The sequence below is a fragment of the Podarcis pityusensis genome, assembly GCF_964106645.2.
Source record: "Podarcis pityusensis genome assembly, chromosome: 7".
Taxonomy (NCBI): Eukaryota; Metazoa; Chordata; class Lepidosauria; order Squamata; family Lacertidae; genus Podarcis; species Podarcis pityusensis.
In genome coordinates, this window is record NC_138031.1 from 56,292,750 (window position 1) to 56,312,252 (window position 19,503).

Sequence of the window (19,503 nt, forward strand, 5' to 3'; positions counted from 1 at the left end):
ATCCCTAGCTAGCAGGACCAGCGGTCAGGGATGATGGGAACTGTAGTCTGAAAACATCTGGAGGGCCGAGGTTGAGGAAGCCTGATCAACAGTGTGTCACTGCAGCAAAAGCAAAACCCAGTCCTCAAAATCAAGGAAGAGCCATCTTGCGGGATTCTTCAGCTCTTAGATCCAGGATGAGTCCACAAAACATTGTACAAGGGGTTCAGAATGCATCTGTCTGTAATCTCATTGACACAACAGCCCTAGTGTATTAAGATATAGGCAGGGAAAAAAGAAAAAGTTGGAACTATGTACTTACTGGCTGCACTACAAAAAACATTACACAATCTATGTGGAACAGTACACAAAATAAATTAAAAGGGAGGGGGAAAGAGGATATTGTCAAAAATAAGGGAAGAACCAAGTGACGGAAAAACATGGGATATTGGCTAAAAAGAAAGATGGCGCACTGTGGCACTTACACAACTTCCTTCTTTTAAGAAAACAATGGAGGTTATTACAACACTTCATGGCAGGTGATATTCTGAGGAAATATAATGAAAGGCTTGAACTAAAGGCAAATTATGCACAGAATGCTCTTCACTGGGGAAAAAAAGAGCCTCTGAAATTATCCTTAATCAATAGTGGTGTTTGGTCTACTCAGTAGTAAACATACTTGAGAGGGGATGACCTGATTAAAAGCAATATTTAAAATGGACAACAAAATAAAACCGGCAATGGAAAACAAAATCGGCAATGTAGTGAATAATTGAATTGATTTCATCAATCAATCCATTTTTAGGCTATCCCGTTGTGAAAATCTAAAGCAACAGCATTAAGAGCACCAACAACCAAACCTCAAACCCTTTGTAAAGTAGGATATAGCCAGCAGTCTGCTATTGCTGTTTGCAGGTAAATATTCTGGTATTATTCAAAGAACATGTTTTTCCTTTGTAATTTATAAAAGTAATACAGTTCACTTCAGTAGACTTTTTGGAGATAAAGATTTAGAGACTGGCTCAAGTTTGAGTTTTTGATGAGTTGGAAAAACACCAGGAGCAAACTGTTTACTTGGATTATTTTCAGAGTCACCTGGGTACTTCAGAACTTGCTGTCATCAATCTGCACCATGTTCTCTAAGGTGTAGGGTTTTCTGATAGGGAACATGTATTTTTTGCTAATAAAAGCCAAAATAAACAAGGGATGCTATAGCTTACATTTCAAACCACATCTGCAGGGAAAAGGTTTGTAGGTAAAACTAATAAGTGAAGGTTACTGGATTCAGGACCAAAACAATTTACCTCCAGGATACACATACATACTCCTCCTTTTGGGACATGGCACATTCCCTAAGTATTATAAACTATTAAATACTTCCTTTTGAATGGTTGCAAGGCTCCAGCTTCTCCCGTTGTTGATCTATGGATCAGGTCAGAGTTCAGAAACATTTAAGATGGTGTTACTAAATTATGGCTGTAAGAATCCACGCACAAGGGATTTCCTGTAGCCCCGTTTCAAAGCTAGCTCTTTTTCTTCATACTGCCATTCATTTTCGAGATAACAACAGGAGAAAGGGGAATGCAGAGGACAGATCACCTAGGAGTATATATGTATATTCTAGTGATATCTGCTACTGTTTCCACCTGGCAGATAGGCAGCTTGTGCAAACTACAGCTGGAATCCACTGTGCATACTAGAGCTATCTATCTGCCAGCCTCCTCAGATGTAAATATTAAGAAAAGCTTCATTACCTATTACCGCATTTTCAATCTGCTTCTAGCTGCTGGCACCAGGCTTCAGCCATTATGATGCAAAGCAGCTACCTTATGAAGCAGAATTCTGTTCTTTCTATTAGGAAAATGTATCATAGCTTGAGAGTCCCATGGACTGCAAGAAGATCAAACCTATCCATTCTGAAGGAAATCAGCCCTGAGTGCTGACTGGAAGGACAGATCCTGAAGCTGAGGCTCCAATACTTTGGCCACCTCATGAGAAGAGAAGACTCCCTGGAAAAGACCCTGATGTTGGGAAAGATTGAGGGCACAAGGAGAAGGGGACGACAGAGGACGAGATGGTTGGATAGTGTTCTCAAAGCTACCAGCATGAGTTTGACCAAACTGCAGGAGGCAGTGGAAGACAGGAGTGCCTGGTGTGCTCTGGTCCATGGGGTCACAAAGAGTTGGACACGACTAAACAATAAACAACAACAATCATAGCATCATAGAATTGTAGAGTTGGAAAGGACCCCAAGCCCCTGCAATGCAGGAATCTCAACTTAAGCATCTATGACAGATGGCTATCCAACCTCTGCTTAAAACCCCCCAAGGAAGGTCCACAACCTCCAGAGGGAGACTGTTCCACTGTTGAACAGCTCTTACTGGGGGAAAGTTTTTCCTGATGTTTAGTCAGAATCTCTTTTCTTGCGACTTGAAGTCATTGGTTTGAGTCCTATGCTCCAGAGCAGGAGGCTGCACCCAGCTAACTGACAGAGCAGGATGAAGGATAAGGATCTCTGTATCATGAGGAAAGCCATAATATTCACATTCAGTACAGTGGTACCTCGGGTTAAGAACTTAATTCGTTCTGGAGGTTTTCTTAACCTGAAACTGTTCTTAACCTGAGGTACCACTTTAGCTAATGGGGTCTCCCGCTCCCGCCGTGCAATTTCTGTTCTCATCCTGAAGCAAAGTTCTTAACCGGAGGTACTATTTCTGGGTTAGCAGAGTCTGTAACCTGAAGCGTCTGTAACCTGAGGTACCACTGTACTGTATCAGAATCCCACTACGTTTCACAACACTTTAATCAGAACCTACTGAACTTAGGATACAGGTTATAGGAGTCGAGGTCAAACAACATATGGACGGCACCACACTGGCAGCCTAAGCAAGTGTTGCGTTTGTCCATCTGATTTTGTGGGGATCCATCCTCAAGCTGGTTTCTTTCCCTCTCCTTTACTGGGTCAGCAGAAGAAGAATCTGAAAGATTACATCAGCTACACTGACGATTATATGTTTGTTAATTATTCTGAGGAAATTGCTTCCATGATCATAGCAGTCTGTAATTACATTTGGGTGAGCTTTGAAATGAGTTATTCCTTTTTAGCCCCCTGACTGATAACAGGTTGTTGATGACATACCAAGGCCGCTGCTGGCTTCATGAATGTATACTTTGGTCTCTAGCTGTTGGATGGGGTTCCCAAGAATGGGATGTTTTGGTGGTCCCCCCCACCCTCCAGGTTTAGTCAGTCTTTAACCAGGAAAGGGCCTTTAGTGTAGTGAGCCCTGTCTTGTGGAACTCCCTGCCAGTGGAAGTGCAGCAGGAATCAGCCCTGCTTTCTTTAAGGCATCTTTGACAAACTGTACAGGCCTTTGGAACATGGTAAAAGAACAAAAACAAATCAACTATTGTTGTAGTATTCGGTTTCCATGTTGTAATGTAAATAAACTTGATCTACTGTTCTGAAAGTGAGGCCTATGAATATTTTGAATAAATAAATACATGAATAAATATGGAAACTGCTGGTTTGAATTAGTCTGTTTCAAAAGTGCTTTGAGTATCTCTATCACAAGGAATTAACTTTGGGTCCTGTTAAAAACAGTCTGGCTGTAAAGTGACAGACACCAATATATTCATTCCTGATTACCAAGGCAATCGGAATTCTGTTTCCTGAACGATTCCACCCAATTTACATTTACTAGAAATGGAGGCTTGTCCCAGAGCTGGACCAGAATCCATAACAGTGATCTTGTAAGAACATAAGACAAGCCCTGCTGGATTGAACCAAACACCCATCTAGTCTAGCATTCTGTCTATGGGAAGCCCACAAACAGATCATGAGCGAAATAGCACTCTTCCACTGGTATTTTCCAGGAACTAGTGTTGCCATGGTGATTAATAGCCACAGGTAGCCTTTTCCTCCACCCGTGTCTAATCTCTTTTTAAATCTCCTTTATTTTTTATATTTATTTATTAGATTTATATACTACTGCCCTTCATCAAAAGATCTTGGGGCTGTTCACAAGATAAAGTGAGCCAAGTTTGCACGCTCTATTCTGAACTGTAAAATGGAAAGTGTAATGCTGGTGGTCAATAAAAGAGGTTCAAAGACTCTCTCAATGCAAATCTTTTAAAAGTAGTATAAACACAGACAACTGGGAAACACTGGCCTGCGAGCGCTCCAATTGGAGAACAGCCTTTACCAAAGGTGTCATGGGCTTTGAAGACGCTCGAACTCAGGACAAAAGGGAGAAATGCGCAAGAGCAAGACACGTTTGGCAAATCCTCACCATGACCAACTCCTGCCCAGAAACCTATGTCCCCACTGTGGAAGGACATGTGGATCCAGAATTGGCCTCCACAGTCACTTACGGACTCACTGTTAAAACTGTGTTTATGGAAGACAATCTAACTCAGTTATGAGTGATCGAAGAAGAAGAAGATGCCAGCAAATTCCACATTCTGATGTCTCATTTTCGATGAGCTACATGAACAAAATTGCAGGAGAAAACTATTTCTATTTTTGAACACACTGGCTGAATGCTGTTGCATGAACAAATACATGTGTTTTAGTAATGTGCTAACTGGGTATCTGCAGTCGGGAACAGGCTGGATGAGAGCTAATAAACTGAATCTCAATCCAAAAAATAGGTGTCCAAGAAGATAGTGCTCATCCCTTCCTAGATGTAGCTGTACTAGATGCAGATGAGGCTTTCAGAGTAGGCCTGCTATTAGATCTGTTGTTGTCTTTGGACAACCAGATGGCATCCATGGCCTGAAATAGTCTTTCACCAATTTGGTCAGTGTCCTACCTATTGCCTCTCCTTAATAAAGAAATATAGACAGCCTTCCCAGTTATCCATGGTCTGGTAACTTTGAGGTTAGGTTACTATAATGTACTGTGTCTACAGCTACGATTGATACAGATCAGAACAGAATGTGCCGAGGATCACATTGATTTTTGCTCCTTCATAAGTGTCTGCAATAACCATTAAGAATGGCGTGCTGATGTGCTCTGGGAGTTCTCTAGCGCTTAGCCTATTTACAGTTTTAGACAACCTGGACAGATTGTACATGGAAGTTTCCTGAATTGTTAACATCACCATTTGGCTAAAGAGGAGAATCGTGCTTTGAAAATTCCACTGTGCCTTGTCTCAGTCAAAACAGTATTGTAAAGGGTGCAATAATATACAAAGCGACAGCATGGGAGTGGTAGGTCGAGCATATCTAGGCATATGGCTGGAGTTCAGCGCCAAGGAGAACGTGAAGGTGGACTCTCTGGTCCCCTATAATACCTGGGAGAAACTCACCGTCATAATGCAGGCTAGCATCGGGCTGAAAGGTGGCACTGCGGAAACATACAATTGGAGGCAACTGACATGGGGAGTAGGCAGAAGCATAGTACTTCCAGAAGCCAAGCACCTGCACAGGAGTTCTTATAAGGCATGGGTCTAGCTGATAAATGGCCATGTGCTTTGAGTGGAACCATCATTTTCAAGACCTTTGTCAAAAGCCTGGCAAATCTGGAACTATAATCGATGATCTGATAAAGTTAATAGTCTTTACTTGGGCTGGATCATTAAAAAATAATAATTAAAAAATCAGGAAAATGCATTGTAGAGCTCATAATGGGAAATCACACTGCCGAAGAATCGAACTCTACAGCACCATCTGGTGTCACATTTAATTTTTTATTTTACTAATGTAGCTGAGTACCAGGACTCATGTGCAACTATTTGCCTGTTTTATAGTTTTGTTTTTCATGTTTTAATTTTCATTTGTTGTTATAATTGTTTTATATACACTATAAAAAGAAATAATGAAAAGCTTTTTCTTTAAAAATAAATAAATCAGTCCCTCCGAACCATTTGCTTTCCCCTCAGTAACAATATTCTTCCTCACATAAGTAGGTTTCAAAAGTATGATTTTAAGGGAAGTTAGAGTTGTTGGTAATAATATTTTCAAAAGTGAATACTGCCCGAACCCATAAAAATAAAAGTTTTCTTACTGGTAACTCAGGGCCTTCACTGTCTTTGCAAAGAAAATAAAAAATCCACAGAAGAGGAAATCATGAAAAGAAACCTTTGAGGTAATATATGAAGAATACAATGAAAAAGCTCTTTATTATCATGGAGGAAGGTAAACACCTAGTACAAAGAGCAGTATGTATGAAAATGGGAAGCCCTATTGTTTATTCAGAGGTATGAAAAGAAATAGGTCAGTTAGTTTCCATGGTGACTATTATTGAAATAAGACAAACTGACATCAAAGCTGATTTATTTTACTACTCGTTACCTTCTCTTAAAATCATTTTTATCCGAGATCTCAACTGGATATAAAAACACTCTTTGGAAGCGCTTTCACAAGAAGATTTTGTCATTGTTTATTAACGGGGAGAACGTACGGTGTAGAATATCCCATCAAAACAGCTCAGTTTTATGGAGCAATAATATTCCCAGCCTACTCCAAAATTGTCAATACTGCACAAAAGTCAAAGCCCTGAATGCTTCCTTTGTTTACTTGTAGATTAAGGGCACAATTTTGGATCTGCTGATGTCACATGCATTTGTTTATCTTAATAAAACAAGAATTGCATTCTATGATTGTGGAGTTATTCATTCTGACCATTAAACACTAGATCCCATTGATGAGAGGGGGAAATCTTAATCCCATATTAAACTAATGACCTGAATATTAGCTTCCACTGCATTTAACAGCAAAAAGGAAAAAAAAAACCACTTCCAAGGCAGCAAACCCCAAAAAGAACTGTTCTATTTTTCTACTGGTTTTTCCCTGTTGTAGAAAATTTTGGTGTCAATATGCACATAACAACTTTTCTTTCTGTAAGTATGCATATTTCTATAGACACGCTGGCAGATCAAATCTGCAGTTGAGATAAACTGGTTGAGTAGCTGTAGGATTTTATTTTTTTAATGCAACTTAAATATGCCTTAAACATCTACAACCTGTAAGCAGAATATAAAATGTAAATAAAAGTCTGGCAGAGCTCGTTATAATTTCTCCGATGCCCTCAATGTAGTGTTGCTCTGGAGCGCATTGTTAGGTTTTAAGACATGCAGTTCTTAAAGATTTCAATTAATGTTCTGCATTTTAATGAAGTTGTACACTGCCCTGGGGGGATGTTCTAGAAATACAATAAATAAATATGGAAAATTTAAATGGTGGCTATATCCAGAATTTTTAAACTATTACTTTCAATTATAACATTAGCTACACAACAATTATTACAGGACCATTAAACAAAACTGACAGTTGAAAACTCTGAACTTGCCTAAAATTTACCGTACTAATCTTTACAGGCAAAACCCCCACATACTCCTGCAGTTTCTCCTCAACCTAGCTTAGCCTATGAAACTAGGCTGCTTCTATTTTCCACTTTCCAAGTACCGTAGGTTTTTTTACTGGGCTGCCTGTTATGTTCATTGTCTAGCAGTATGCAGGGGGGCACCAATTAAAGGTTTTTAAACTTGTTTAATACTTTTGAATGTTGCAGTTGCTGTGCATTCATGCTGTATATTTGTGCTCTTAAAAATCTATAAATAACTCCAGCAGTTTCCTTTGAGATCATTTTGCCCTGCTGAGCTCCAAGGTCTTTTTCTATTCATCCGTTGCTCAGTCTATGTACTTGTGGCTGATGACATCAGCAGAGTCCCATTAAGTGAATTACAGCCTTGTATTCTCTCTAGCGCCATCCCTAACGCTGTGCCCTAAGTTCCCCCAAGTTCAATGCACTAACATAAGACACGGGTTGCTGCATATGTTCTCCCAATTCTCTCAAGTTTGTGCTGTGGTTGGTTTGCCTCCTTACACCTTGCATTCTTGTTCTTTTTAGGTAAGGTAATGGAGAAGGTTGTGGTGGGGCAACAGCAGGCATTTTTGGAACATACCGTAATCATTATCTAGACCCATCTGAGCCTGGGTTCAAGCTTAGTCTTGGGAATGAACTGGACTTGGTCACTCTTGTGGATGAGTTTTATCCAGAACAGGAGTGCAACTTTGCTCCTCCTTTCTTGATCTCTTTGTGGCTTTTGATACTATCTGGCCATGGTCTCCTCCTGGACCAACTTTGTGGCTATTTAGGGTCGCAGTGTTACAGTGGTTCTTGTCCTACCTAAGGGGCCGAGTCCAGAGAACTGTGTTGGCAGTTGTCTTTAGCAGACATGTTGATGGTACTAAAACCACTTTATTTAATATTTATTTAATCCCAATACCATTCTCCAGTCTTTAACCATTCTCTTGTCCACAAAGCCAAGAAACTTCTGCGTTCCTGGCATACCCAACACTTGCTGTATTTTCTCATGAAGTGAGATACCACTGTTCACTCTCCTGTTGCATGGCTACTGCCTTTCCAATGCCACTTAAACTGTGGCTGAATGAGCATAATAAATACAAGTGGTAAGAATATTGTAATAAATATGAATTCAGTGGGAGGCACATGAATCAGAACTGAAGCCTGTTGCTCAAGATGCAGGCATAGTTAAATGGGTCTATAATCAGTAGCCACCAACAGTGCAACTCTAACCATGTCTGCTCGAAGCAAGTCCTGCTAAATTCACTGGGACTTACTCCTATATTGGAGTGTATGGGTGTCAGGGGAGGAGTTGTACCTCTGGTGGGGGACACATCATGGTCCTTCTGGGGTAGTTTGCCCGTCTTTAGTCCCCATCCCCATCTCTGCTCTCACCTATGGCTCCTAGAAGCTGTCAGCATGCAACAGTGGCCACATCCCAGGAACGGCTAGCAGGCTAAACCAAGTGAGGGTAGCCGATGGGTCTCAAACCCTCAGCGAGTTAGGGACTTCCCCTGCATGCAAAGACAGGCTCTGGCAGAATTAGCAGACAAGACCAATAGTGGGTCCAGTTTCTGTACATGTTGTAGAGTGAAGTGAAGGGCAGATGGGGCTTGCCAGCCTGGTAAGGTAGCCCTTCTAGGAGAAGGAAAACTTTGATTCTAAACCTCTGCTGGTTTGTGGGACATAAGGTTAAGGAGCACACCCTCCATGAATTTAGTGTGGAGTCACTAAGAGGGTTGGATGGACCCTGTATGCCTTTTTATGGTAAAGCTGGTGCCAAACATGTTGCTCTGCTTTCCTTTGGCCCACATCAGCAGAGGTAAGGTAAAGGACCCCTGGACAGTTATGTCCAGTCAAAGGTGACTATGGGAGTGCAGAGCTCATCTCGCTTTCAGCCTGAGGGAGCCGCAAACATCTTTCCAGGTCATGTGGCCAGCATGACTAAACCCCTTCTGGTGCAACGGAACACCGTGATGAAAACCAGGGCGCACGGAAACACCGTTTACCTTCCTGCCGCAGTGGTACATATTTAACGTATTTTTCGCTCTACAGGACGCACCGGATCATAGGAGGGGGAGAACGGGGGGGGGATTTCTTGTTCGCCCCCTCTAAAACAAGGTGCATTCAAGCGCAGGTCGGGGAACAGCACAAAGGCTGAACACAGCCTTGCTGCTGCCCCCCGAGCTTGTGGGGCTGGCGGTGGGGGGGAAGCGCTGCTTTCCCCCACCGCCAGCCTCAAAGATCCTTGAAGCCTTTGGAGCGCAGCTGCACTCCAAAGGCTTGAGGCTTCGGGGACATCCTTTGTAGCCTCCACAGGGCAGCGGGGTGAAGGCACCCCGCTGCCCTGCGGAGGCTTGCCACAGCCATCCCGAAGCTAGAACAGCGAGACGGAGGGCTGCACAGCGCCCCGTCTCGCTGTTTTGGCTTCGGGGACAGCCTTTCAAGCCTCCGCAAGGCAGCGGGGTGCCTTCACCCTGCTGCCCTGCAGAGGCTTTGCGCAGCCATCCCGAAGCTAGAACAGCTTCGGGCTGCAGGCTGCTATCCGCAAGCCTTGGGAGCCCGGCGGGAACTCCCGCCGGGCTCCCAAGGCTTGCGGATAGCTGCCCAAGCCTGGGGTGCTTGCGGATAGCTTCCTGAAGGCTTGCGGATAGCTTCCTGAAGCCTGGAGAGTGAGAGGGGTCAGTGCGCACCGACCCCTTTCGCTCTCCAGGCTTCAGTGAAAGCCTGCATTCGCTCCATAGGACGCACACACATTTCCCCTTCATTTTTTGAGGGGAAAAGGTGCATCCTATAGAGCGAAAAATACGGTATTTACTTGCATTGGCATGCTTTCAAACTGCTAGGTTGGCAGCAGTTGGGACAGAGCAATGGGAGCTCACCCCGTCGTGGGGATTCGAATCAACAACCCCGAGAGACTCAGTGGTTCAGACCACAGCGCCACCTGCATCCAATCAGCAAACGGGATCTTGTTGTCTGGGCAGCCCAGGACTTCCATACAGTGCTCCCAGGCTTGCTTTCCAGGAGGTCGCTTTGGTGCTGCTGACGCAGCAGTTTGACTTCATCACTTGGAGGTGTCCTCCATTGTCTCTCCAGATAGATGGATGCCAACAACATCTCCTTACTGAGTATGCCTAAAGTCTGCAGCACAAAGTCTGTTCAGTTATTCAGCATTCAAAAAGGGGAAGTTTTCCATCGGAATATGATTGACGGATGCGAACAGTTCCTTTCAGGTCACTGGGATTAGAACTGCTGCCTGGCTCTCTGCACTGTGGGCGCAAGGTCTCCGTACCCCTCACCGCCAACACACGTTACAGTAACTTAAGCTGCCGCCCTTCTTCTGTTGCCGACCGCATGCTATTTATTACGGGCACGACGCATGCGCTTATTTCCCCGCGGCCGCCTTCCGAGCCGCGCGTGCGCGCTAGCACAAGCCCTCTTTCGCATCCGTGTTTTCCTGCCCCTCGCTGGCCGCGCGCACCCCTGTATGTGGGCGCGCGCGGCCGCTTCAGAGGCGCGTTCTGGCTTTTCACCCCCCCCCCCTCTCTCCCCTCAAGAGTTCGAACCGCCCAACCGCCTCTCCCTCCGCCATCGTTGCGTGAGGGGTGTGCGCGCGCGCGCACGCGCGCGCGTCGGACCAAAGGCACAGGGGAGGGGGGAGGGAAAGGGGGAGGGGGCAATCATGCCGCGGGGGCGGCCTCCAAAACCCGGCGGTAGAGAAAACACCAAAGCAGCCACCGAGTCAGGTAAAAAATAAAAAAATAAAAGAGGAGGAGGCGCGGCCGGGCTCAGCAAAAGAGAAAAGCAAGAGCAAAACAAAACGTCTCCGGGCGCCGGGCTGAATCCCTCACATCGCTCGCGCAGGGTGAGAAAGGCACCGCGAAACAATCCGCCGGGCCTCGCATATAGTCCCCGGATATGGAGGAAGGCGAAGGAGGAAGGCCGGGCCTATTGTGCGAGGGACTTAGTGTGCGGCCGGCCCTGTGCGGAATGATACCGAGCTAACTCCGCGCAGCCGGAGGCGGAGGAGCGCATGTTGCTACCGCCGCACGCGCTTATAAATCTATATATAGAGGGAGGGAAGGCGAGATTCTGTCAGAACGGGCGAGGGAAGGGAAGCGGGACGGGGAGCGAGGAGGAGGAGGGCGAGGGCGGCGGGGTTGGGCGGCGGCGTCTCCTCTTCTCCCCGTTTGAGGCGCCCTTTCTAAGGCGATCGGTGGCGCGGGGGAAATGGGGGGTTCCCATAGCGGGGTGGTTTTCCATCCCGGGGCGAGCGATGCGCTCTCGAGGCGTCCGTGTGAAGGGACGGGCATTCCCGCAGCCTCGAGAGGAATGCGGGCGGCGCCACCTTTGCGGGCGCTCCGCTGCAGCAGAGGCGGCGGTTCCTCTCTCTGGAGCCTTGCTTGAGCAACACCCTGCCTTCACCCTCCGGTGCTCGGCGACCATGTCGGAAGGCAGGAAGGCTGCGTGTAGTAGTGGCGGCGCGGGGTCTGCTTTGTGTTCTTCTTCCCAGAGCCCCGAGACCCAGCAAGGTGCAAAAAGGACAGGCTCTGAAAATGGGAGAATTCTGAGCCAGGGATTAGTTCGGAGTACCAGAACTCGGATGAAGTCTTAACTCTCACACAAACCACTCCGTTCCTGGATTCCCCAAGCTGACTTCATTTCAGCAGCCTAGGTAGAAAGGGAAACCCATTTCGTCCATGCAGTTCCTAGACAATTGGGGGTCAAATCTTTGCTGACGCTGCCCACCTCTGCTTTCAAATCCGTGGAACTTTTGAGGCCCTGGCACTCTTTGTACTCCAGTCCTGAGCCTTTTTATCCAAAAAAGCAAGGTTAGGGCATCATAGGGTACCATTGCTCTTCTATTCCAGGTGTTGATGGCTTGGGGATTTTTGGACAGTACTTCCTGAGCAGAGGAGGGGGTACTGTTGATGTTGTGCTTTGTGACCAGGCCACAGAAATGTTTTGTTTTACTTAACATCCTATGGTAGTACCAGAGATGATGAACCAAGCTGGTGAACCTGTGGCCCTCCTGATGTTGTTGGACCACAACTCCCATCCGTTGTGGCAGCATGGCTAATGGTCAGAGATGGGAGTTGTACTGCAGAACATCTGGAGGGCCACAGGTTCACCAGCCTTGGCCTATCCATCCTTTGTCCTGAACTTGGTGGAACTTTTTTCTTAGTAGGCATGATTAGGAATACATTGAAGTATTACATTTAGGTAGATTTTGGATATAAAAGACAGGGAAACTAAATATAATATTTTCTTGCATCTATTTTCCTCCCCCACCCCTGCATCTCAAGCTTAATTGGCTTTTGTTCTGCTCATTCTTGCCCCAGTTCTCAAACCATTAAAAAAAACCAAAAAACTACTTGAAAGGTAGATATCTCTTCTTGTTGTTTTAAAAAACAAAACCAAAAACCTGACCCATTACATAGCTTGCTGGGCACAATCCCAGCTGCTGAAACAGCAGCAAGTTGGTGGTGGCAATTTTCTCAGATTGTGTGTTGTTTCCTGCTTCTAAATGCCTGCTGTGAGAGTAGGAGGAGCCCAAATCCAACTGGTGAAATAGCAGTTGGTGATGGTTTAGTAGTTCTATACCCACATCTGTCTACTGCTCTAAATTGATCACTTCCTTCCACGTTTGGTATTTGACACCTTCCGCAGGTGGGTCCCCAAAAGAATCACGTTGTGAAGGGACCAAGAATAAACAAACCAATGGGCTTATGAAATGGATTCAAATAAGTTGGTCAAATTTCAGAGAGGAAAAGTTAAAAACCCAGGCATACCTAACCATCTCGTTATGGCTGTTGTAGATGATAGTTGAGGCCTGATGGAGCTGGTCCTTGGCAGCGGTGATGAAGAGGCCTTCAATCTGCTTTTTTATAGGCTGCTGTACATTACACTTGAGGGGTATCTCATTAAAGTTTCCTGTATTTCTGAAGCATGTATTCCTGTTATCCCTGCTTATAGTCTGAGTGAACTTGTTGCTGTGAGCAGTGATGGGAGACATTTCTTCCTTAAAAACACCTCATGTTAGAGTAGTCACAGAGATGAAGTGGTGAAATCACATTGAGTGCCAGTGTGATGTATTGGTTAGAGTACTGGACTAGGACATAGGAGATTGGGGTTCAAGTCCCCACTAGCCATGAAGTTCACTGGGTGACCTCGGGCCAGTTACTGTCTCTCAGCCTAACCTACCTCATAGGGTTGTTCTTAGGATAAAATGAGGATGGGGGAACCATGTAGATTGAGCTCCTTTGAGAAAAAGGTGGGCTAGAGAAATAGAATGAATTTATATTAGTACCTAGCAGCTCTGGTCTTCTGTACTCCAAGGGGAGACTGCGAAGTTAGTTACACTTCTTTTGGCGGGAAGGCTCCAACCACAAAACAAGTCAGTATCTTGTTTCAAAAACTATGAAAGAAGCCTATATTCACATTTTACTTACTGTTTTGGGAGACAGTTTCCTTTTTGAACTTTACACTATTTTAAGAATTAGTATTGGTTACAAAACACAAGATGGACCAAGTGTAATATGTACAGGTGCTGAAGTAAACAAAGTGAACAACGTGCAGTTTTTAAAAATCAGAACTAAGTTAATATCTGAGTACAATCTTGATACCACAACTTAGCCTATTGATTTCACTGGGTTTTTGTATGCCTAATTCCGCAAAGGATCAGGCTGTTAAGAATCCCTCAACACAATAAAACATAATAAACATGCAGATAGTTCTACAAATTTAGCTTATTTTTAATAGTATTGTAATTAGCATTCTGTTGCGTATTTGGGGTCTTGAGAACGGGATACAAGTGCAGAGTTGCAAGTACACCTTTCTATTTAGATTGTCCACTGAGTCAGCAGTCGTTTATTATATTTTATATAACTTCTGAAATCACTGTGATTTTACAAGAATAAATAAGAGGATTGCAACCTATGTAACCTGAAAAGTTTGTTACAAATTAAAGGGAAAAGAGTATAGGTTAGCTTGCATTTTTAATATATGCTTTTGAGAGCTTTAGGCAATGAAATAATTTATTTTCAAATTATGCATATTTTTTACAATAACAAAACTAGAAAGAAAAACCTACAAAACTTTGCAAATGGTAATGGACATTTTTGAGCAGCTGTAAAATAAGCAATCAGAACAAGTAGCATGGTTTCATTAAAAAAAAGTTTGTTTATTTTTTAGATGGTGTTCTAACACTGAATACAGAGAACAATAATTATACCCAGCAAGTACCAAACATCCGTAAGTGTGAGATCTGCTTTCTGTCTTTTTCGAAAGACACACAATTCCAGCGCCATATGAGGGATCATGAGCAAAATGACAAGGTGAGTATCTCAATAAATCTGAGTAGCTGTTGTGACAAAATGACTGATGTGGAATAGGTGCACAAATCTCCATTTAATTTCCTCATGAATCAAATTCCAGGGTTCTTTGTAAACCTAATTTTGAGGAAGCTTAATAACATGGAGCTTTTCTACCTCTTGTCATATGCATATCCAGGAAGATATAAGATATATCACATTTTGAAAGACTCTATTCTTGTTTCCAGCTTAGGAAGAAATGGCTGTATTTGGGGCATAACCGCTTGCTCGAGCCACTGAATATATGTCTATTAATAATCTAGGAAACAACAATATAAAAAATCAAGCTTTATCAAGATTCTGCCCTGTTTTGTAATGCCACTGTTTTAGGCAATACAAAAGATCTTAATATATTTAAAATTCTGTTGCACAAATTAAAAATCTAGGATCATAATAAGGGAAGAAGTAAAGGAACAGTCATTTTCCAGTGAAATGTTTTAGGTTTGTTTTCCTTAAAGCTGAAATGTGTAAAGTTCAGTTATCACTCCAAAAGTGCATTATGTGGGGAAAGTTTTAAGGTGTGTTGGCATAAATATGGTTTTCTAAAGACAGCAAATAAATGCTGTAATAAGGTGTGGAAAAGGAAAGGAAGGCCATTGCAGAGATTTGAAGTTTCACTGTTTTGGCAGTTGGCACCATTTCATTTGGCCTTTGTTACTTGCTTAAGGAGTTTATATACTAAACCAGTGATGTTTTCGTGGTGATTTACAATCATAATGATGTGACCTCTGTCTCTTAGATTTTCTTGTCAATGGAATTATGAAGCTTAAATATTGCCTTGATTTTGTTTTCCACAAACAGCCTCATCGATGTGACCAGTGTCCGATGTCGTTTAATGTTGAGTTCAACCTTACACTGCATAAATGTACCCACAATGGAGAAGATCCTACTTGTCCTGTGTGCAACAAAAAATTCTCTAGAGTGGCTAGTCTTAAAGCTCATATTATGCTTCATGAAAAGGAAGAGGTGACTATTATCTTCATTTTTGAAGCACATACACAATACAAAGATGTGGAGGGGAGGAGGGAATTTTTTTTGACTTGCAAATGGTGTCATGCTTAAAAAATTCCACCAAGGATTTTTTGACGTATGTGTGACCCTGATCCCAGATTGTTACAGTCAATTTTTCTATCAGCAAAGGATTGAAAATGCTTAAAGTGATGAAATGTTATTATAAAGTAATGTATTTTTATGCTGTTTTAGAAAAGAATCAAACCAGTTTACTATCTTTGCAGAATCTTATATGTTCAGAGTGTGGAGATGAGTTTACTTTGCAGAGCCAGCTGGCCTTACACATGGAAGAACACCGTCAAGAATTGTCTGGAAGCAAAACCCATATCTGTAAAACCTGTAAGAAAGAGGTTGAAACATCTTCCCAACTAAAGGAGCACATGAAAACTCATTACAAAATAAGGTGAGAATAGCTTAACGACTAAACAACAAGTAGGTTAAAAGCTCAGTAACTTCTCTGGCTGACCCATCATGCTTGCCTTCCTCAGAAGCTCTAGGATGAACACCCATAAGCAAAAGTAGGCCAACCAGATTTCATGCTGATATCTTAACTCGGGTAGCTATTACCATGAAACATCATCCTTATGCCTAGGTGAAGTTCCATGTGAAGCACAACAGTTAGTAAAGCTGACAGGGTTTTGTTATGCATCCTTCCTTCGTTAATTCAAGTGACTTTTCGTATTGTTGCTTAAACTCTGCTAAACATGTCCGGAATATTTTATTTCACGCAGATAATTCAGGCATTTTGATTGGCAAGAATACTGTGGAGGAAGATAAATGAGCAAAAGTAAAAATTATGTAGGAAAGCAGAACATCAATCAGTAACAGGGAGCTGTTTATAACTAATACGCTGACTTAATTTTAGATGTTAAGCTGCTTTAGTGCTGCCCACTCAATCCCACTGTGGAAATTCTGTACATACATTTCTGTTGTGCCTAAGGTGTAGGATTATGAAGGAGTGTGTGTACGTGTACTTTTGAAACAAGAAGTATACATATATATTTGCATTTTTATACTGTGCACATGACCTATCTGACATATTCCATGTGTGAGATGGCAAGCACCCATCTTAAGTTTTTATAAGCACTTGTATTCATGGTATTTATTTATTTCATAAAATTTATACACCTCTTGATTGTAAAAAACCTCAAAGCAGTTTACGAAAGATAAAATAGTAATACCAAGAAAAAAACCAGACCAAACTTTTAAAACACAGAAAAGTTAAAATACTAAAACAGATTATAATAACCTCAGCTTTCTAAGCATGTGGGTGGACTTGCCTAAACAAGAATGTGTTTAGCTGTCACTGAAAAAAGTACAGTGAAGGTGCCTGCATGATCACAATAGGCAAGAAGTTCCAAAGTTTAGGCGCTGCCACACAAAATGATCAAGTCCATACAAATGTGGAACAGGTATGATGTGGCTTCTGTAATAGTGCCAATGCTGCCAGTTGGAGGTTGTTGATAGGGCACATGTGGGGTAAGGCAGTCTCATAGGTAAATTGCTCCCAAGTTGTTTATTTAAAAGTTCACGGCTTCATTAATCAGGAGATAGCTGCAGTGTGTTTGACAGTAATCATCAAGTGCCTACTGGGTTTCTTTTGTTGTCTGTGTTTGATACGGATTCAGCTTGGAAAGTTTGTAATGAAGCCATAATTATGGTTTGCCCTGTACAGTCATACCTCGGGTTGAATGCGCTTCGGGTTGAGCGCGTTTGAGTTGCACTCCGCGGCAACCCGGAAGTAACGGAGCGTGTTACTTCCTGGTTTCGCTGCTTACGCATACGCTCAAAATGACGTCATGCGCAGAAGCAGTGAAAAGCGATGCACGTGTGCGTGCGGAGACGCGCCATCACTAGTTACGTTTGCTTATAGATGCGAACGGGGCTCCGGAACGGATCCCATTCGTATCTAGAGGTGCCACTGTATTGTTACCGGTAAAGCATCTACAATACTGTATACCTGGCCTTCATTTCTAATTCCAATTCTCTGTAGAACCAGAATTAGTTGGGATAATGATGGTAATCTGTTTACCTTTCAATTGAGGTGATAACATTGCAATTGAATTCACCATAATATTTAACTACTTAATATATGTCTACAGGGTATCAAACAGCAGGTCATACAACAGAAATATTGACAGAAGTGGGTTTACATATTCATGTCCACACTGTGGAAAGACTTTCCAGAAACCAAGTCAGTTAACACGGCATGTTCGAATACACACAGGTAAGGTGAATAAATCTACAGAGATGTGTATTTGAAAATGTGTATAGACTTCAGATAACCCAATGAACACACACTGCTTGCTTTTGCTTCCCTATATAAACTTTTTAGTTAAACAGGAGAATTGAATTCCTTACAACTGTTGATGCTAATTCACAAAAGAAGATATGCAGCTGAGTTGGGAGGTTCAGAACAAGCTATGCCAGCTTAACTCTCTCATCTTCGGCTCAGCTGGGATCCAGTGGACTGAGCCCTAGCCGGGCAGATCTTAAGCTGGTGTAAGCCCTAAAAAAGGGATGTGATGGGACCTGAATTGTGCAGGATGTTAAGCAGGTTCAGCTCAGTCACATGACTTGGCAACCTGGTGTAAGTTAAAAAGGGTGGTGTTAACTCAAACAGTATTTTGAAGGCTTGCTTTCTTGCTACCAGGCATAAGGTGGCTCAATTGTCCGGTGGATCATTACACTGGTTTAACTTACACTGGCTTGTTTTATGACAGCTTTTAGTGAATAGGCTTGCTCCCTCAGTGTGAAATGAGACTTGGGAGCATAAATTGCTATATGAATATACAAATTATATGAATGGGGTCTGCTTGTAGTAGGTGCCAGTTTTCGTTGAAGTTTTATTTGGAAAGGAAGCAATACACAAAATATTAGATGTTCAAGGTTCAGTGTTGTCCTGTGCTATGTGTACAGCCTGTACAACCTGGGCCATGTGAACTGACTCAAATACATCAATTTGCTTGTGTCAAGTTTTACTGAAATAACCTTGCAGTTTCCCACTCATGTCATTGAATGGAATAATGAACAGCTGTTTCTGGGTAAACAGCTTGCTCCTGCCTCTTCAAGTTTTGTTGACCTTTTAACTTAAATTTTCATCCTCTTTCCCTTGGCGTTTATTCTCTCAAGCTGGCTTCTGATGCACATTGGCAGGCAAGCTTAATGCAATCATTTTAGACCGTATGGCATGTATATATTGAAATTCTGTGTGGATAAGCTTTAATTAGTATTCTGATCTTTGGTATGACCCTAACTATCAAACATTTTGCCCATTAATGTGTATTAAATAATTTTAATGAAAGTAAATTTAATTCTCAGAAATACAGAATAATAGTTTTACAAGGACCCCCTTGTTATATGTGAAATGTAGAAAATGGCCACAAGAGGTCAGCCTTGGCCCTAATTTAAGAATTAACTATTTCAGTCCCTCTACTACCACCCCATGAAATATACAGTGGTACCTCGCAAGACGAAAAACTCGCAAGATGAAAGAGTTTTTCGTTTTTTGAGTTGCTTCGCAAGACGAATTTCCCTATGGACTTGCTTCGCAAGACGAAAAACGAAAACGTCTTGCAAGTTTGTTTCCTTTTCAATGCATTCCTATGGGAAACCGTGCTTCGCAAGACGAAAAATTCGCAAGACGAAAAAACTCGCAGAACGAATTAATTTCGTCCTGCGAGGCACCACTGTACAGTGGTACCTCGGGTTAAGTACTTAATTCGTTCCGGAGGTCCGTTCTTAACCTGAAACTATTCTTAACCTGAAGCACCACTTTAGCTAATGGGGCCTCCCACTGCCGCCGCACCGCCGGAGCACGATTTCTGTTCT

General features: G+C 42.8%; 1 protein-coding gene across 4 annotated transcripts in view; it reads left to right on the plus strand.

The window, feature by feature from the left end:
* Positions 1-10,930: 10,930 nt before the first annotated feature.
* Positions 10,931-19,503, plus strand: part of ZNF236 (zinc finger protein 236) — a 44,719-nt gene continuing 36,146 nt past the window's right edge. The window contains exons 1-5 of one of the 4 annotated variants that reach the window (XM_081014102.1): positions 10,931-11,034; positions 14,483-14,625; positions 15,463-15,627; positions 15,897-16,075; positions 17,775-17,899. In XM_081014102.1, coding sequence (XP_080870228.1) covers positions 10,971-11,034; positions 14,483-14,625; positions 15,463-15,627; positions 15,897-16,075; positions 17,775-17,899 — 676 coding nt within the window. In that variant the 5' untranslated portion in view covers positions 10,931-10,970. The other 3 variants (XM_081014105.1, XM_081014103.1, XM_081014104.1) reach the window with 3 other exon arrangements.